Source organism: Lissotriton vulgaris, chromosome 9 (assembly GCF_964263255.1).
Source record: "Lissotriton vulgaris chromosome 9, aLisVul1.2, whole genome shotgun sequence".
In the NCBI taxonomy this organism is placed as follows: domain Eukaryota; kingdom Metazoa; phylum Chordata; class Amphibia; order Caudata; family Salamandridae; genus Lissotriton; species Lissotriton vulgaris.
In genome coordinates this window covers 361912228-361930317 of record NC_141697.1, presented here as the reverse complement: position 1 = coordinate 361930317, position 18090 = coordinate 361912228, and the positions used below count along the sequence as shown (strand labels likewise).

Sequence of the window (18090 nt, the reverse complement as noted above, 5' to 3'; positions counted from 1 at the left end):
GATCATTGCAATGCTTTATATGCCGGAGCCAATAAAGGTCTGTTGCAAGGCCTTCAATCGGTGCAAAATGCAGCGGCGAAGTTTGTCCTGGACCTACCGAGAAGGTCAACAGCGACCGCCGCCAGGAAATCTTTGCACTGGCTTCCCATTGACGCCAGGATTTCATTTAAAGTGTTATGCCTGGTGTATGGTGCTTTAAACAGGAAAGAGACTGGAGGCGTAAAAGATCTCCTCTTCCCGTATTCTCCTGCTAGGAACCTTCGTTCCTCGGCGAAATTGCTCCTTAATGCGCCTCGAGTGCGAAGAGCTAAATGGGGAGGCAGAGCCTTCTCCAACCTGGCCCCAAGTTGGTGGAACAATGTTCCCTTAGAGATCAGGATTTTACCCTCAATGCAATCTTTCAGAAAAGCTTTGAAAACATGGCTCTTTGGTAAAGCATACCCTTAGCTTTTGGTTCTGCCTTTTCTTTCCTGTTTGATTTTTTTGGTAGGCGCCTTGATGCCTTTGGACAAAGTTGCGCGTTTATAAGTTTAATTTCATTCATTCATTCATTCATTCAGAAGCATAGGAGGAACCGGAGCGACCCGGAGCTGCCCTAGAAAACAAGCATTTGCAATGCAATAGGTCTCGCATTAGGAAAGTTTGAGCTATTGGTATTGTAAATGACAAATTTTGTATTTCTGTGTTTGTTTTGAAAATAGCAAAATTAATAGTTTTGTCATTTACAATGCCAATAATTTTAACTTTCGCAAATGTGACACCTATAGCATTTGTAATGCAATATGTGTTGTATTTACGTGACTTAGATGTATTGATATTACAAATAACAATGGCTTCTTTTTTTAAATATTTAATACTTAAATAAAAGTTAATTTAATTTATAATGGCAATAGCTTAAACTTTTGTAAATAACTTTTGTGAAGATTATGTTCAATGTATTTTATTGTGACTAAAATCTAAGAACGTATTACAAAATGCACAAGTGGTGAAATACCAGCGGCATTTATGAGTATGCACTTTAATATGTGCACCAGCAAATATTCTGAGTTCACAATTTGTGAAAATACGTATGATCTTAAATGGCAGGGTGGGGGGACTTCTGCACTCCCACAGCACCCTCTTTCACTTGCATCGATTTCAGTGCACATCAAGACATAAGACACAGAATATTTGCAATGTAGCTGCTCCACTAGCTGAGTAAGTAAGACTGCCCCCTTAATGGATACCCTTTCAGTTGGCACACCTTTCAGACCACGGGGAATCGCTGCCGGCACGTAGCGCACCGGAGCCGCACCTATGACACTGTGCTTCCATTAACACCGGGTGGTGCTGTGAACTGGGCAACAGAAGCAACAAGTCGTCTGATGGAAAGGGGACTTCCGAAATAGACATCGCAAGACATATTTTATTAACAGAAAACAGGGACGAATTAAATTGCATGACTATAAATGAATGAAAGTCATCAAATGGACACAGGAAGAAACCCCTCAAACATTTTTCAACAACTTCACTGGCCCGGTGGTATGTAAAGACTTCTGTCAGTAACACACTAGGCCAGCCACCCCGCCCAGCTCCGGATTGGTTCCTGTGGAATCAAGCAGCACTCACAAGAATACCCACGTGCACTACGGCGAGCACCGGTCTTCCGCAGCTGATCTTTAAGCGGATGTCATCATTCGTTCATAATGTTAGCACTTCCGTCTAACATAACCAATCCGACTGTTCAACGTATCCTGGCTTCCGTCTGGGAGTAGTCGGTACCGTCAATGTGTAACGTAACAGGATTGGAAGGTTGGGAACACCCTGACCAATCCTAGTGTGTCATGTCGATTTCCGGAGTGCTGATTGGCTGTGCAGTCTGCCGCTAAGTTTATAGTATACCGTTACCGGCTAGTTTTGAGGGAGTCAGTGGCGATGGCCTCTGTCGCGCTGCTGCTGAGCCCCTCTGGTTTTTCCTTTCTGGGCTCGTACCAGGCATCACAACCACGTGTGGCGCGGCCGGGACCCGTTAGGATACAGGACGGTAGTTGTCTAAGGCTCGAGTTGCATGCTAGTATATAGTACAGGTCGATTGTCACTGTGCTGCCGCCTTCACTTCACTGCTCCCCGGAGAGTCTGACAACAGGCCGCCGCACCAAGGAAGCTGGTGAGTGGGGCTTCGCCTTGTTGCTGAGCTGCAAGGGCAGGGGGGGCATGTGTGTGTGTGTGTGTGTGTGTGCGCGCGTGCGGCGGCGGGGGGCTGTGTATGTGTGTGTGTGTGTGTGTGTGTGTGTGTGTGTGTGTGTGTGTGTGTGTGTGTGTGTGTGTGTGTGTGTGTGTGTGTGTGGTGTGTGTGTGTGTGTGGGTGTGTGTGTGGGTGTGTGTGTGTGTGTGTGAGTGCGTGCGTGTGTGTGTCTTGGAGTCTGTGTGTGTGACTGTGGGGGGAGAGGGGGTGTGTGTGAGCGAGTGTCTGTCTGTTTGTGTATATGCGCGCGCATGTGCACTGCGCGGGACGGGACGGAACGTGCGCTTTTGCGCACCCAAATCTGCCTTCAAAAGCCCGTAACACTTTCTTGTCCTCATTCCCCCGAGTCAGATAACTATAAGTCTCCGCCCTGGACGCATCCTTCGGATGCTTATCCAGGCTCGACCTAAAAAACACAAATGCCTGGACCCCGGCGAGCTGTACAGCAAAGCCTCGCACCTGAAGGCTCATCAGAGGCCCCACACAGTGAGATCGGGCACAGTGCGAGGGTGGCGGGCACTGCTCCGTGTGTCTGACTTCACGCGCTCTCAGACCCTGTCCACAGTAAGAGCACATCTTTTTCTCAGAAACTCAGCACGAGTCTGTGATAGTGAAATATATTCTAACGTGGGACACTGCAAGATTTGTCCTCGGGGCTGCACCCACCTTGCACGGTATTATGGAATCGTCGGCAATAAAATTAATACAACGATCTCTGTTCAGTGATCCAGGGTTAATAAACACAAGGGACTGCAGCTGAACAAGGTAAATGGCCCCTAGTCACCCACTACCTGCCAGTCTATAGCCCCTCTCCCCCCCCCCCCCCATTCCCCTGCTCTCTGCCATGCCCAGAAGACGTCGTTAACCTCCGTGCCAGAAATACAGCCAAATAAAACATCAGACTTGATTCACTCTCTTATTATCTAAAGTAAGTGTTCCTGCCAGCACGCCGAAGCCCCTTTAGGGTAACGTAAGAACTGTATATCAAAGTACCTATACAATGAGGGGGATTCACTCCCATACACCTAAAGTGAATATCTTTGTGCATGAATAACTACCGCAATGGAATGTGTGTTACAAAAAAATATATAGCATCTTAACATTAGTTTATTTAACTTAACATCACATCAGAGCACAATATTATAACACCAACCATTGCGTGCATTATGCCATTGCAAGCATTACACCATGAATGTGCACAATTGTGCAAAGAATGTCCACAATATATAAAGGAGTACCGCCATTTTGCTACATTAAGTGTTACACTCAGTGTGGGCAACCTTGCGCAAAGCGTGCTTATAACATTTCAATAATTACCACGATTATGCCAGTGCACACATTACAAAAGAATACGTAGATTTTTTTTCCACTTTTATCCTTACTTCATTTTTAGATTTGCCCTTTGCTTAGCAGTTATCAGTGTGTGTTTAAATATAGCCCATCACCTAGTTAACCTTCCTGCATGCTTAGATTTGCACTAACATTCACTTCTGCGTGTGTGTTCAGATATGTACATAGAAACCTCGAGTGCTGGCATTGATTTACACTATCACTTAAAAGCTTTCGGCACATGGCCATCACTTATCATTAGTTTGTGTTCAGTATAACACTTAGTGTTTCTAGTGCTTTTTTTAATATTTTCCACATCAACCATTAGTGCATGTTAAGATTCACACCCTCACTCACTAGTTTCCAGTATATACCCAAATATGCACTGCCACTCAGCCATAATCTGTGTGTGCTGGTATTTCAAGAAATAGTCAGACATCCTTAAGGTGTGCCTGGATTTGCATCATTACTCATAAATATTGAGGATAATTTGTACTCATAAATCAGAATTACTTGCACCATCAGTTAGTAATCCTTAATGCATATTCCAATTTGCCCCATCACTTAGTAATCCTTGGTGCATGTTCATATTTGCCCAGTTCCTCAGTAATCCTTAATTAATATATTTACCTCATCTTTCTGTAATCTTTGCTGCATGTTCTGATTATCACAGTCCCTCCCAAAAAATAAATGCTGTTTGAATTCACACTATTACGAAATAATCCTTAAGACATGCAGACATTTGCTCCAGCACTCCGAAATCTCGAACACCTGTCAGTTTTGCATCATTAATCCGATGTCTTGGCTGCCAGGTCAAATTTGGACCAGAACAATTCGCCTCAAAACCATGCGCCTTTGCTTCTCTTTCCTTGAAGATCCCAGAAAGTGGGTGAAGTTGGTGCTACAGACTGTATATGGACTACCTCAGTCTAGCATCAGAGTTAGGAGTTTACAATGAGATGCACAAAGTGGTATAAGGAATGCAGGGATCACTGAAGCCACTTGGGGCCATGGGAATTCAGTGAGCATGGGGGGCACAGAAGCTCAAGATGCAGTGGAGAGGGCACGGAAGGCGCAGGTAGCAGAGAAGAATTGGTGACTGGAGTTACATGTGAGAGTCGAAGATCAGCGTAGCATGGGTTGCACAGGAGAATGAGCAGGCCATCACAGGGGTAGAGGCGCAGGCAGGTGGCACATGGGCACGATGGGCTGGAGGAATATGAGCAAATGGTTAACGACTAGTGAGACACGGGGCTCAAAGAGAAGTGTGGGGAAACAGGGGGGTGTTGTAAGGTAAGTGGATGGTGAGGCAGGAGAGGGCACAGCAGCAGTAGTGGGAAGTCACGGGGTACAGACTTCATGCCACAGGTGGGGTGCTTGGGGCATATGCCTTCTGTCAGCTCTCTGCAGGAAGAAAGATGGTTTCTGTGCAGTCCAGTGAGGTGGTTTACAGAGCTCCACTGGCACTGTGGCTTCACCCCGTGTGCCGGACTCAAGACAGGCTTTCAATGCGGTTAGGAGACTCAGAATCTCTGATGATGACCTCCAATGCTCCGCCCAGACCAGAAAAAAGTATGCTTCCAGCAGGGTGTGCATGATAAACAGGCAGAGGAAATTGGAGGTCAAAGGCTTGTTGCTTTTCAAAAACAATCAATAAAAGGCTTTGCCGTTTATAATGCCAATAGCTTAAATTCTTGCAAATGCGAGACCTATTGCATTGCAAATGCTGGTGTATTTTTTTACCAGTGTCCAGCGCTTTTTTAAAATGGCTTCCCTTATCACTTGTACTGACAGTAATGGAACTGACCAGCTCAGGGGCATATAACTGCTCATGCAGTTAAGCTCACACATGTAGTATAGTCCACACTGCCTTAGGCGTTGTAAGGCGTGCTGTAGGGGTGACTTACCTATACTGCATGCAGTGTCTGCTGGCATGGCACACAGGCTGTGTGCCATGTCTTGTTTTCACTTTTGTCTATACCGAGACGCCCAGCCTGCAATGGCTTTCTGCATGACTTGGGTGGGGGGTCCCTTAGGGACCCTCTTCAGTCTTTCAGGCTCTAGGTACAAGAGGTACCGTTTACGAGGGACTTACAGAGGGTGCTAAAGGTATTGCCAATTGGGGTACAATTGGACAGTTTTGGGAAAGAGATCTAGCACTGGTGACCTGGTTAGCAGGAACACAGTGCACTTCCAGTCAAACTCACATCAAATACCAGGTAAAATGGCGGTGACCTATCAAAAAGGGGCACTTTCCTAAATTCAGTAACTATGAGCCTGAGGCACAGCATGAATTTGTTGGAGTTCTGCACCATAAAGCATTGGCTAAGTACAACTTGGCAAATAGTAAAGCAGTGTTCTAGAGTACTGCTAAATGTATTTACCATCTGCAAGGGAAAGACCTAAGAGCTAATTTTGCTGTAAATCATTTTCAGTTGAGTTTATGATCATATTTGTTATAGGTGAATTGGATGATCATTTGATGCCAGTTGGCAAAGAAACTGTGAAATATGAAGAGGAGCTGGATTTACACGACGAGGAAGAAACCAGCGTTCCAGGGAGGCCAGGTTCTACAAAACGAAGGCAATGCTATCCAAAAGCAGTTAGTATTATCCTAAGCAAACAATTATTTTCTAATGTTTATCTGATTGATTTGCAAACATAAATTAAGGATTTTAATAATGTAAAAATGTGAAAACCGCTTGTCTCATAGGTAATGGGTCATTAATGTAATCTCTTTTTAGAATATTCCCATTTTCAGATGGAGAATTCCTTTATTGTCTTGTCTCTGTTTAGATCAGCCATAAACCATATAGCTGCTCATGTTCTGACCTTTCATTTGGCTCACAGCCACTGCTTGTAGAAGTTTACTGCCTAGTCAGTTGCTTCTGTTTCACCCATGCATGTCAATATAGGTTAATATTTGCCTGCTGTTGAAAAGGATTTCTCACAATTAGCCCCTGTTAACAAAACAAATATATTATGCAGTAAATCCATCCTTGGGCAGCTTAGCTCATTAGCAGCATCATTTATTTTTCTGCCCAGCTGAAATTGAGACGTATACCTGACATACTTTTTTAGCTCAAAGTTGCTTTGCTGGTTTTATTTGGAAGAAGTCGGAGCCTCTGAAGGCCAGATCATGTTGCCAGAATTTTTGGGCGCAGGAATATCATGAAAATATTTTTGTGTGCATGTCTAGGATGTTGCAAACTTTGAAATCTGTGATACCTTCTCTACAAGGAAATGACTGAACAGATTCAAGAAGATCTTGCTTGTCTTTCAAAATTAGGACTCTTACTGCAAAAGAAAAAGTTTTATCCTTGAGTGCTGGTCCAAGGCGGAAAATAATTCAGTATGCAGCTCTTCGGAGACCAAGTTAAAAACGTTCCTTCTTTCTCTTAAAAGCTCAGTCTTATTGATGCTAAGACTAGGACACTCATCAAGACCTAAAGAATCCTGCTGGTGGATCATGCCAGATTTCATATGCAGGCTCTGCAGGTTGGCCTGAAGTTCTAGTGGGCGCAGCATCAGGGGAATCTTTCCGACTATGTCCAGATCTCTGAGGGAACTGCGCAACAACTGTATTGGTGGTTAACGAACCAGGATTGGGTCAGAGGTGGATCCCTCTCCTTTCCCCAACCAGAACTCACGGTGGTAACCGATGCATCCCTCCTGGGGTGGGGAGGCCACTAGGCAGAGAATGTATGTAATGTCATCTTGGCAGCCAGGCGTCCCTCCACTAAGATGGAATAACCCTCTCGATGGAACAAGTTTGTGGCATGGTGCACAGCAAAGGCTGTAGATCCCCTTTCTGCCCTTCTTTCTGAGGTTCTTTTGTTCCTTCTTTCTTTGGCCAGCAGGCCTCTGCTCTTGGCACTCTTAAAGTCCACCTGGCAGCCATTTCTGGTTTTCTCCGGCTACCAGTTCAGCCCTCTTTGTTAACATCCCCTATTGTATGTAGGTTCTTGAAAGGCATTATTCATCTCTTTCCTCCATCTCCTTTCATAATGCCTCAGTGGGACTTAAACATTGTATTGACTTACCTTATGTGTGCTCCCTTCGAGCCTCTTCACAACTGTCCTCTTAGGCTTCTCACTATTAAGACTGCCTTTCTTGTTACCATCACCTCTGCTCGCAGAGGGAGTGAGCTTTTGACTCTTTATTCTAAGCCCCCTTTCTTCTCGGTCCATCTGGACAAAGTGGTGCTTAGAACAAGACCCTTGTTTCTGCCGGAATTTGTCACTGCTTTTCACATTGGATGGACTAATACTCTGCCCACCTTTTTCCCACCTCCACACCCTTCCAGGGATGAGGAGAGACTCCATCGTCTGGACCTGAAATGGGTGCTGTCTTTCTACCTTGACCACACAAAAGATTTCCAGGTGGACGACCAACTCTTCATTGTCTGTGTGGGTGCCAAGAAAAGTTGGGAGGGGCAAAAGCATACCATCTCTCAATGGGTCATCCTTTGTATCAAGATTTGTTACGCTTTAGCTAAAAAGGAACCTCCAGTGTGCGAGCGCATTCAACTAGAGTTAAGGCAGTAACTACTGCTTTGTCGCACAAGTTACTACTTGTGTAACGATATATCTGTAAGAGACATTAGTTAGTGATAGATTCCTTACCTTAGAATATCCCCAGGCGTCAGACTGGATCCGGAAACTTTTGCGTAGCAATACCCCTGCGCGCCGGTAGGCGTCGTCTGCGGCTCCGCGTCCGTCGTCGGCGTCGTGAGCGCCGGGATGACGTCGTCGGAGTACTTAGACGGCGCCCATGCGCGCTGACGTCTGTTCTGATAACACAGCTTTTCCGCGCCAGATACGCAGAGCCATGATAGAACTAACACTGGTGCCATGAAACTAGGGCCCTGAAAGGGGATGACCTTAACCCTAGATATCGGTTCGCAGAACGGGGAGGATGGGTGGGTCGGTAAGGAATCTATCACTAACTAATGTCTCTTACAGATATATCGTTACACAAGTAGTAACTTGTGCATCTGAAAGAGACACGTTAGTGATAGATTCCTTACCTTAGAATAGATACCCCAGCAATACCCACCCCGGTGGTGGGTCTGCGAACCAATATCACACCAGAAAGTCCTGGAGGACGGAACGGCCAAAGAAGCCATCCCTCCGGACTTGACTGTCCAGGCAGTAGTGTCTTGCGAACGTGTGCAGCGAGGCCCACGTAGCTGCCTGGCAAATGTCCTGCAGGGGGACACCGCGGCCCAGGGCAGTTGTCGTTGCCGTGGCCCGAGTGGAGTGAGCCCGCAATCCAGCTGGGGGCTCCTTCCTCGCCATGGAGTAACATGCTTGGATACACAAGATGATCCACCTAGAGATGGTCCTCTTGTGCACAGCCTTTCCCTTCTTCGCGCCCACGTAACCAACGAAGAGTTGGTCATCCACCCGGAATTGGCGTGTGCGATCTAGGTAGTAGGAGAGCGCACGTTTTGGATCCAGACGGTGGAGCCTCTCCTCCTCTTTCGAGGGATGCGGAGGCGGAAAGAAGGTGGGCAAAGTGATGGACTGCCCGATGTGGAAGGCCGTGACAACCTTGGGCAGAAAGGAAGGTCGTGTACGTAACACCACCTTATCAGGATGAACAGACAGGAAAGGTGGAGAAGAAGAAAGAGCCTGGAGCTCACTCACCCTCCTGGCAGAGGTGATGGCAACCAGGAAGGCCGTCTTTAGAGTAAGGAGACGAAGAGGGCAGTTATGAAGCGGCTCAAAGGGAGCACACATCAGATAGGTGAGAACCAGATTCAAGTCCCACTGGGGCATCACGAAGGGAACAGGAGGGAACATGTGCGTGATGCCCTTCAGAAATCTACTCACAATAGGGGACTTGAATAAAGAAGGCTGATCTGGTAGCCTCAAGAAGGCTGATAGAGCAGAAAGGTACCCTTTAAGAGTGCCCAGAGCAGAGCCCTGCTGGGCAAGGGAAAGAAGAAAGAGCAGCACTTCCGAAAGGGGTGCAGAGAGAGGATCCACAGCCTTTGCTGTGCACCATGCCACAAATCTGTTCCACCGGCAGGCGTATACCGACTTTGTGGAGGGACGCCTGGCTGCCAGAATGATATCACAGACTTCGGGAGGCAAGTCAAATGGCCTCAACTGCCGCCGCTCAATCTCCAAGCTTGTAGGTGGAGACTGGACAGGTTCGGGTGCAGGACCGTCCCCTGCTGCTGCGACAGAAGGTCCTCCCGAAGAGGCAGACGAATCGGGGGATCGACTGACATGCTGAGTAGCTCGGGATACCAGTATCTTCGTGCCCAGTCCGGAGCCACAAGGACGACCTGGGCCCGGTCGCGCCTGATCTTCTTCAGCACTCTGGGCAGAAGTGGTATAGGCGGAAAGGCGTACAACAGACCGCAGCTCCACTCGCGACGAAAAGCGTCTCCGAGCGAGTGCCGCCTTGGAAATTCCAACGCGCAGAACTGCTGACATTGCGCGTTCTCTTCTGTGGTGAATAGATCTAACCAAGGCTCTCCCCACTGTCGAAAGAGACCTTGCGCCACGTCCGAGTTCAGACGCCATTCGTGATCCATCATGCACCGGCGGCTGAGTTCGTCCGCCCTGGCATTCAGAGAGCCTGCCAGGTGTTGAACCACCAGGGACACGCCCTGATGTTCCAGCCACTGCCAGAGGCGCAGAGCCTCCTGGCAGAGGGTCCACGACCCCACACCGCCCTGTTTGTTGCAGTACCACATGGCGGTGGTGTTGTCGGTGAACACTTGCACTACGCTCCCCCTGACAGAGGGGAGGAATGCCTTCAGTGCAAGACGAATCGCCCTCAGCTCCAGAAGGTTGATGTGGAGCCGGGACTCCGCCGGAGACCAGAGGCCTCTGATCTCCGCCTCTCCCATGTGGCCTCCCCAGCCCTGGAGGGACGCGTCCGTCACAACTACGTGCTCCGGCTGGGGTAGGGAGAGGGGTCTGCCACTGACCCAGTCGCGGTCCGTTAGCCACCACTGCAGTTGCTTCGCAGTGCCCTCTGAGATCAGGACATGATCGGACAGGTTGCCCTGATGCTGGGCCCACTGAAACTTCAGGTCCCACTGCAGAGCCCGCATCCGCCACCTGGCGTGACGCACCAGAAGGATGCAGGAGGCCATCGGCCCCAGAAGCCGCAGCGTCAACCTGACCGAGACCCGGGATAACGGCCTGAAGACAGGAATCAGAGCCTGAATATCCCGAACCCGCTGTTCGGGTGGGTAAACCCGAAACTGCGCCGAGTCGAGAACCGCTCCGATGAAGAGGAGCTTTTGAGAGGGACACAGGTGTGACTTCGGCACATTGATGGAGAACCCCAGCAAGTGCAGGTCGGCCGTAGTCTGGAGGTGGCTGACGACTGTCTGGGGCGAGCCCGCCTTCAACAACCAGTCGTCGAGGTAGGGGAAGACTGATACCCCCTGCCTGCGCAGATGGGCTGCGACCACCGCCATCACCTTCGTGAACACCCGTGGGGCGCTGGCAAGGCCGAAGGGGAGCACGGTAAACTGAAAGTGCTCTTGGCCTACCATGAACCGTAGGTAACGCCGGTGGGCCGGCAGGACGGGGATGTGGAAATAGGCGTCCTGCAAGTCCAACGCTACCATCCAGTCTCCTGGGTCCAGGGCAGCCAGGACCTGAGCCAAAGTGAGCATCTTGAACTTCTCCGTCCGGAGGAAGCCGTTGACGTTCCGCAGATCCAAGATAGGGCGTAGGCCCCCTTTGCCCTTCTTGGGTACCAGAAAGTAGTGGGAGTAACAACCACGTCCTACTTCTGGCCCAGGAACGCGCTCGATGGCCCTCTTGGCCAAGAGGGCCGAAACCTCCTCTTGCAGAAGTTGCAAGTGATCCCCCGATACACGGTGGTATTGAGGTGGCATGGATGGAGGGGATGACTCGAAGGGGAGGGAGAAGCCCCTTCGGACAATTTGCAGCACCCACCTGTCCGAAGTGACTGTATGCCAGTGGGAGAGGTGATGGCGAACCCTGCCTCCCACAGGCGTCACATGGGCCTGAAAACTCGGACTAGGAAGGTTTTGAGGCAGGGGCTGCTGAGGGAGGTGTGGACTGGCCTCGCCGCTGGCCCCGACCACCGCCACGGCGGTTCCCACGTCCGCCACCGCGTTGCTGAACATTCTGCGGCGCGTGACTGACGGTACGTGGTGGGGCGCCCCTTCCGTGGCCACGAAAGGAGCGAAAGGCACCCGATTGCTGGCGCGGGGCCGTAAGGCCCAAGGACTTGGCCGTGGCCCTGGAGTCCTTGAAACGTTCCAGCGCATGGTCTGCCTTGTCGCCGAAGAGGCGACGGCCATCAAACGGCATGTCCAGGAGGGTGGCCTGGACATCGGCCGAGAAGTTGGCGGACCTCAACCAGGCGTGGCGTCGAACCGCCACCGTCGTTGCCATCGCCCTGCCCAGTGAGTCCGTGGTATCCAGCCCACACCGGATAGAAAAGCGTGCCGCATCTCGGCCGTCCGCAAGGGTTTGGCTGAGTTTAGCCCTGACCTCCTCAGGGCATTGTGGCAGCACCTCCGCAACCGTGTCCCACAGAGTGTGGGTGTAGCGGCCCAAGAGACAGTTGGTGTTCACAGACCGTAGCCCTAGGCTCACAGACGAGAAGACCTTCTTCCCGAACTGTTCATATCTCTTGGATTCCCTGTCGGGCGGGGCCGACGGGAATGCGGTTTGGGAGTTAGAGGCCTGGATGACCAGGCTCTCGGGGGTGGGATGGGTGGACAAAAAGCATGGGTCGCCCGGTGCCGGGCGGTAGCGTCTGGCCACGTTCCTGTCCACAGGGGGGCCTGTGGCGGGCTTGGACCAAGTGCCCAGAAGAACGTCACACAAGGCCTCATTGAACGGCAGGAGGGGCTCCGCGGCGCCGGACTGCGGTTTGAGGACCTCGGTGAGGAGATTAGTCCTCACGGCCGCGACGGGGAGCTGAAGGCTCAGGGCCTTAGCTGCCTTCGTCAACACTACGCTGTAAGCAGAACCCGCCTCCGAAGCCACAGTCGGGGGCGACGTAAATCCAGTGTCTGGCGAGGTGTCAATACCACTGGCCTCCCCAAGCTCATATGTCCAGTCCTGGTTTGACTGGCAATCACGTGCCAGAGGGTCCTCGGACCCCTCCCACTGCTCCTCGTCACCTGGCTCCTGGAGACCAGGATCAACAGCCAGGGCCTCCTCGTGGAGATAGAATTCTCCAAAGGCCGTCGGAATCGGCGCCCAGCGGCGCCCTTCCGACTCCTGAGTAGGACCGTAGGAAACATTGGGGGCGGCAACCACATCGGCTGCCGGGGACGACACCTGAAGGGACGGCGCCGGTGAGGTCGTAAGGTCGACCGGCGAGGTCCCGGATCCGGAGCCGGATCCAGCGAGGTCGCGCGGCGCCGGGACCGAAGTCGCCAGCGGCGCCGGGGCCGAAGCACCCGACGTCGTCGGGGCCGAAGCGCCCGACCCGGAAGGACCTCCAGACGGAGCCGATCGGCCCGAAGGCGCCACAGGAACCGACTGAGGAGGGAGGGCCCTCATGGCCATGAGGTATCTCTCGACCTCCTCCTGCGACGCGCCGTGCCCAGGGACCCGAAGGTGTGGGGCAGGCGGCGACGCTTGCGACTCCCGCGGAGCCGCGTGGGCGGTGTCGCCCGAGTCCCCGGCCGCATCGAGCGAGCCTCGGGGCGGGTCGGAGGACCGATGGTGTCGCTCTGACCTCTCATGCCTCTTACCTGAGGGCTTGGAACCAGACGATCGCTGGTCACTCCCGGAACGTCGATGACTCTGACCTCGCGACCTCCCGTGGGACCGGGACCTGGAGCGGCGCTGGGCCGAGTGCCTCAGCTCGAGACGCTTGCGGGACCGCTCCCGCCTAGCCTTCGACGTCAGGGCCCGGCAGTCGGCGCAGGTTCGATCGTCGTGGTCGAGGCCTAAGCACTTCAGGCACCGGCGATGGGGGTCCGTGACCGACATGAGTCGGCCGCACTTCGAACATGGTTTGAACCCGGGCATCCCTGGCACCGATAGTCGAGACAGTCGACTAAGAGAAGATCAAAAAGGATCAACATTTTTCAGTCAAAAAGTGACTGGGGGTAGAGCTTCTTCCGGATCTGCGCTAGCTGGCGCGGAAAAAAGAAGAACTGACGTCAGCGCGCATGGGCGCCGTCTAAGTACTCCGACGTCATCCCGGCGCTCACGACGCCGACGACGGACGCGGAGCCGCAGATGACGCCTACCGGCGCGCAGGGGTATTGCTACGCAAAAGTTTCCGGATCCAGTCTGACGCCTGGGGATATTCTAAGGTAAGGAATCTATCACTAACGTGTCTCTTTCAGATATGTGGAGTCCCACTCACTGACATCTACCAGGAAGCTAAGTGGTCTTCTATGCTCACTTTTACCAGACATTGCTGCCTGGATAGTCCAGTCCGGGGGGCTGGCTACTTTGCCCGTTCTGTCATCGAGGACCTTCTAGTGTGAACTTGGTTTGCAGTCCCTCCTCCGGGGTTGGTATTGCTGAGGTATCTATTCTAAGGTAAGGAATCTATAACTAATAGTCTCTTTTAGATGAACAAGTTACTTATCTTTGGTAACAAAGTATCTGTAAGAGACATATATTAGTTATAGATTCCTTACTGCCCACCCATCCTCGCCTCTCTGCGAACTGATCCCTAGGGATAGGGACTTCCTTGCAGGGCCCTAGTATGACACACCAGTGGTCAGTGTCTTTACTGGCTCTGTGCTTCTGGCATGGAAAGTCATGTCAGAATTAAAGTTAAAGCGCAGGGATGGCATCTAAGTATGCACTGCGACATCATTCCAGCGACCACAACTCTAACGACGGACGCAGAGTCTACCAAACCCACCTACAGATCCGCAGGGGTACTGCTGAACAAAAATATACCGGTTATCCAGTATTAGGGGTGTCTTCATAGATTCACATGCCTGAATCACTCCCCGTCGTCGAGATGGGAGTCTCCGGTATATAGAAAAGTAATGTCCTATAGACATACATAGAGAGAAGTAGGCCTAAGGGTCCCACCTTAGTAGCCTATCTGTCCTTTTGTAAAAAGGACCAAACTCTAGAAGAGAGCCAATCCGATAACACCTCCCTCTAGAACCTTCCTGTCAGGAGCCTCAGTCTCTCAGATTTTCTACCGCACGTTGTGCTAGAGAGTCTCCACCTGAGTTCTCCTCCGGTTTGCTTGTTTTAAGCTTCTTTCTTCACTATGTTGAATTACTTTCAGCAAAATCTGACTATGGCTGACCCACAGAAGAGGGGTCTCTTCAGAGCTTGTGCTTCTTGTAATAAGAAGAGATTACATATTAAAGACCAGTACAAGACATGTCTTTACTGTCTGTATCCGGACCATTCGCCAAAGGAATGCAAAATGTGTAGAACATTCTCTACAAAAACGCTTAAGGACAGAGAAGGACAACTTTTAAGCTGGCTGAACAAGCTTAAGACCAGAAACAACTTTGATTCTTTAGAGGACGGTGAGATTGCTTCTGTTTCCTCTAAATTATCCTTGAAGAGGCCAAGGGTTACTTCCCCTAGCCCTACAGATGCTCCTCCTAAAAAGACTGCTAAAAAGTCTTCAGAGGCTAAATCTTCAGCGTCTGACAAGGAAGCTACTGCCTCCAGGAAGCCAGCGCCGTCGTCGACGATGACATTGTCGACGCTATCGTCAGCGCATAAAAAGACTCTGTCTCCTGTCCATGTTTCCACTTCGACGGTGTCAACGACGACGGTGTCGTCGGCGTATTCATCGTCGACGAAGACTACTCCGTCGGCGGGTAAGACTGTGTCGTCGATTATCCTCATAAAAACCAGTCGTCGACGCTTAAGATCTCGTTGACGACGTCTTCGTCGACGTCAGTGTCGACGACGAAGCCAAGGACGTCGACGCCTTTGCCGTCGACGAGGATCCTCTCGTCGAAGGGTGTGCCGTCGACGACGACATCGACGACGAAGAAGACACCGTCGACGAAAGTTACATCGGTGCAGTTATCGTCGACTAGGACACCAACGACCTAGTCGACAATACAGTGGAAGCAGTCGGAGTGGATTCCTCCGACGGGAAGTGTGGTTTCTTTGCCGTCGACGACCTTACCGTCGTCGGTTCCAGTTTTAACAGATGAGGATGGTCTATAGCAATCCTCTCAAAGAGTAAAGACTATAAAGAAGGCGCTTACACCGGACTTAACGTCCCCGAGTAGGGTGCAAAAATTGCCACCATCTCGTCTTCTACAGGATGAAGACTCAGATGAGGAACAGGACATGCAGGCTACGAGTCCATCTCACATGGTGGTAAAGTGCCAAAGCACTGACGATGAGGTCGACGACATGGAATTTATTAAGAACATTCTGTTCAATCACAGGTCCAGACACAAATCACACCAATGGTATGTTGGTATGTCTACCAGCGTCCATAGTATCGGACTTAAGGTTTTTGATCCAGGACTACAAACAAAGGTTTCCAGACTCTTCCACCCCGGAGGCAGCGGGACCGGTCCCATCAACGACTAGGGTGACGACGTCTCCACGTGCTAGACCATCACTCTTGGTGTCCCATCAGGAAAGGGAACCAGTACAAGATCTTCCGTCATCTGACGATGAGGAGGTGGAACAAGAAGAGGGGGGAAGTCCAATCTGATCATGGGGACGATGTGGACTATATAGCTTCTTCCCCAGCCTCGCCTGAACCTACAAGCTCAGACTCACCTCCTGCAGACATAGGAGGGTTCCACAATCTAGTAGAAATAGCGGCTAAAAGGTTCCATATGACTATGGAATCGCAGAAAACTGACTGTTTTCTTTATGATTTTAAGGACCCGATTAAGAAGACAACCAGGTCCATTCCCATTATTGAGCACATATGGGAGCAGGGTCTGCAAATAATGCAAACACCAGCCTCAGTATCGGTAGTGGTGCAGAGACTGGATAAGAAGTACAAAGCCCCATCAACGGCACCAGCTTGCCTTACAGGTCAACCCAAGTCTGATTCGGTGGTCACTCAGGCGGCACAGAAAATGCTAGGAACCCATCCTCGCTGGTGACCGCTCCACCAGATAAGGATGGTAGGAAACTGGACAGCATTGGTAAACGGTTCTCTACCACCTCAGCCATGACCGTGAAAGTGGCAAACTCAATTGCGCTGTTAGGAAGATATAACAGGCAGTTGTGGGCTGACATTGCTCCGTATCTCTCCGAGCTACCAGACGACACTAAGGAAGAGGTTCAATCCCTACTCAAAGAGGGACAAACATCGGCTTCTGAACTGATTGACTGTGCTATGGATATAGCAATGACTGGTTTTAGGCAGCTGGCTGGGGCAGCAGCATTGCGGAGGCAGGGGTGGCTCAAAGCTACCTCATTTAGGCAGGAGGTACAGGCTAAGGTTCTCAACATGCCTTACGACGGACAACACCTATTTGGGGAGAAAATTGATGAGGCCCTGCAAGCGATAACAAAGGATACGGATACGGCAAGAGCACTGGGCACACTTAAATTCAGAAATCAATCCTTTCGAGGGGACAGGCGCAGAGGTCAATCCTCTTACAGAGGAAACTATCAAAACAGGTCCTCCTATTCATATAATCAAGGCCGGTCACAATTCCAGTCACAACAGCAACGGCAAGGTCGGCAGACCTCTTATGGAAAATCCAACTATAGAGGGAAGAATTAAAAGAAAACCATTGACGGACGCCAATGACTTCTTCCAGCAGCCAGTCCCTCCACCATCTCATTCTTTCAAAATTGGAGGAAATCTAACCAACTACCTCCACAATTGGAAAACAATTACAACCGACAGATGGGTGCTGCAATTGATACAATTTGGACACCCCATAGAATTCAAAACAATTCCCCGACAACCCCTCCTCGTATAATGCACCACAACAACATGCCATTGCTCCTTCAAGAAATCTCCTCTTATGTTAAAAAAAAGGAGCAATAGAGCGTGTACCATCGGCTCACAGAGGGAAGGGATTTTACTCCTGCTTCTTCCTGATCCAAAAAAAGGAGAAGAAATGGAGGCCCATATTGGATCTCAGGGCACTCAACGCATTTTTGAAGAATCAATCGTTTCGCATGGTGACGATACACGAGATCTTGGGACTCCTGGAGGAAGGGGATTTCATGACCTCGTTAGATCTTCAAGACGCGCACTTTCACATCCCTATCCACAACCGGCACAGGAAATTCCTCAGATTTGCAGTGGCAGGTCAACACTACCAATTCTGTGTCCTACCGTTTGGCCTCAAGTCTGCGCCCAGGATTTTCACCAAATGCCTCTCCCCGGTTGCATCTTTCCTCAGACAGCATGGACACCAAGTCTTCCCATATTTGGAGGACTGGCTGGTAAAGGCACCATCTCTAACAGACGCAACTGCATCCTCCAACGCCTGTCTGAATCTCTTCAGGCATCTGGGTTTTACACTCGACCACGAGAAGTCCACTTTGCAACCCTCCTGGGTCATTACCTTTCTCGGGGCGACGTTGGATAAGGTAAATGCGAAGGCATTCCCATCTCAGGAGAGGAAACACAAGCTT

The 18090-nt window shown here is 50.6% G+C and overlaps 1 protein-coding gene across 1 annotated transcript in view; it reads left to right on the top strand.

The window, feature by feature from the left end:
• The window catches only part of DICER1 (dicer 1, ribonuclease III), a 521797-nt gene that overhangs the window by 319470 nt on the left and 184237 nt on the right, over positions 1 to 18090 (top strand). Inside the window, exon 15 of the mRNA XM_086937733.1 lies at positions 6016 to 6155. Coding sequence (XP_086793859.1) covers positions 6016 to 6155 — 140 coding nt within the window. The remainder of the gene's footprint in view (positions 1 to 6015; positions 6156 to 18090) is intronic.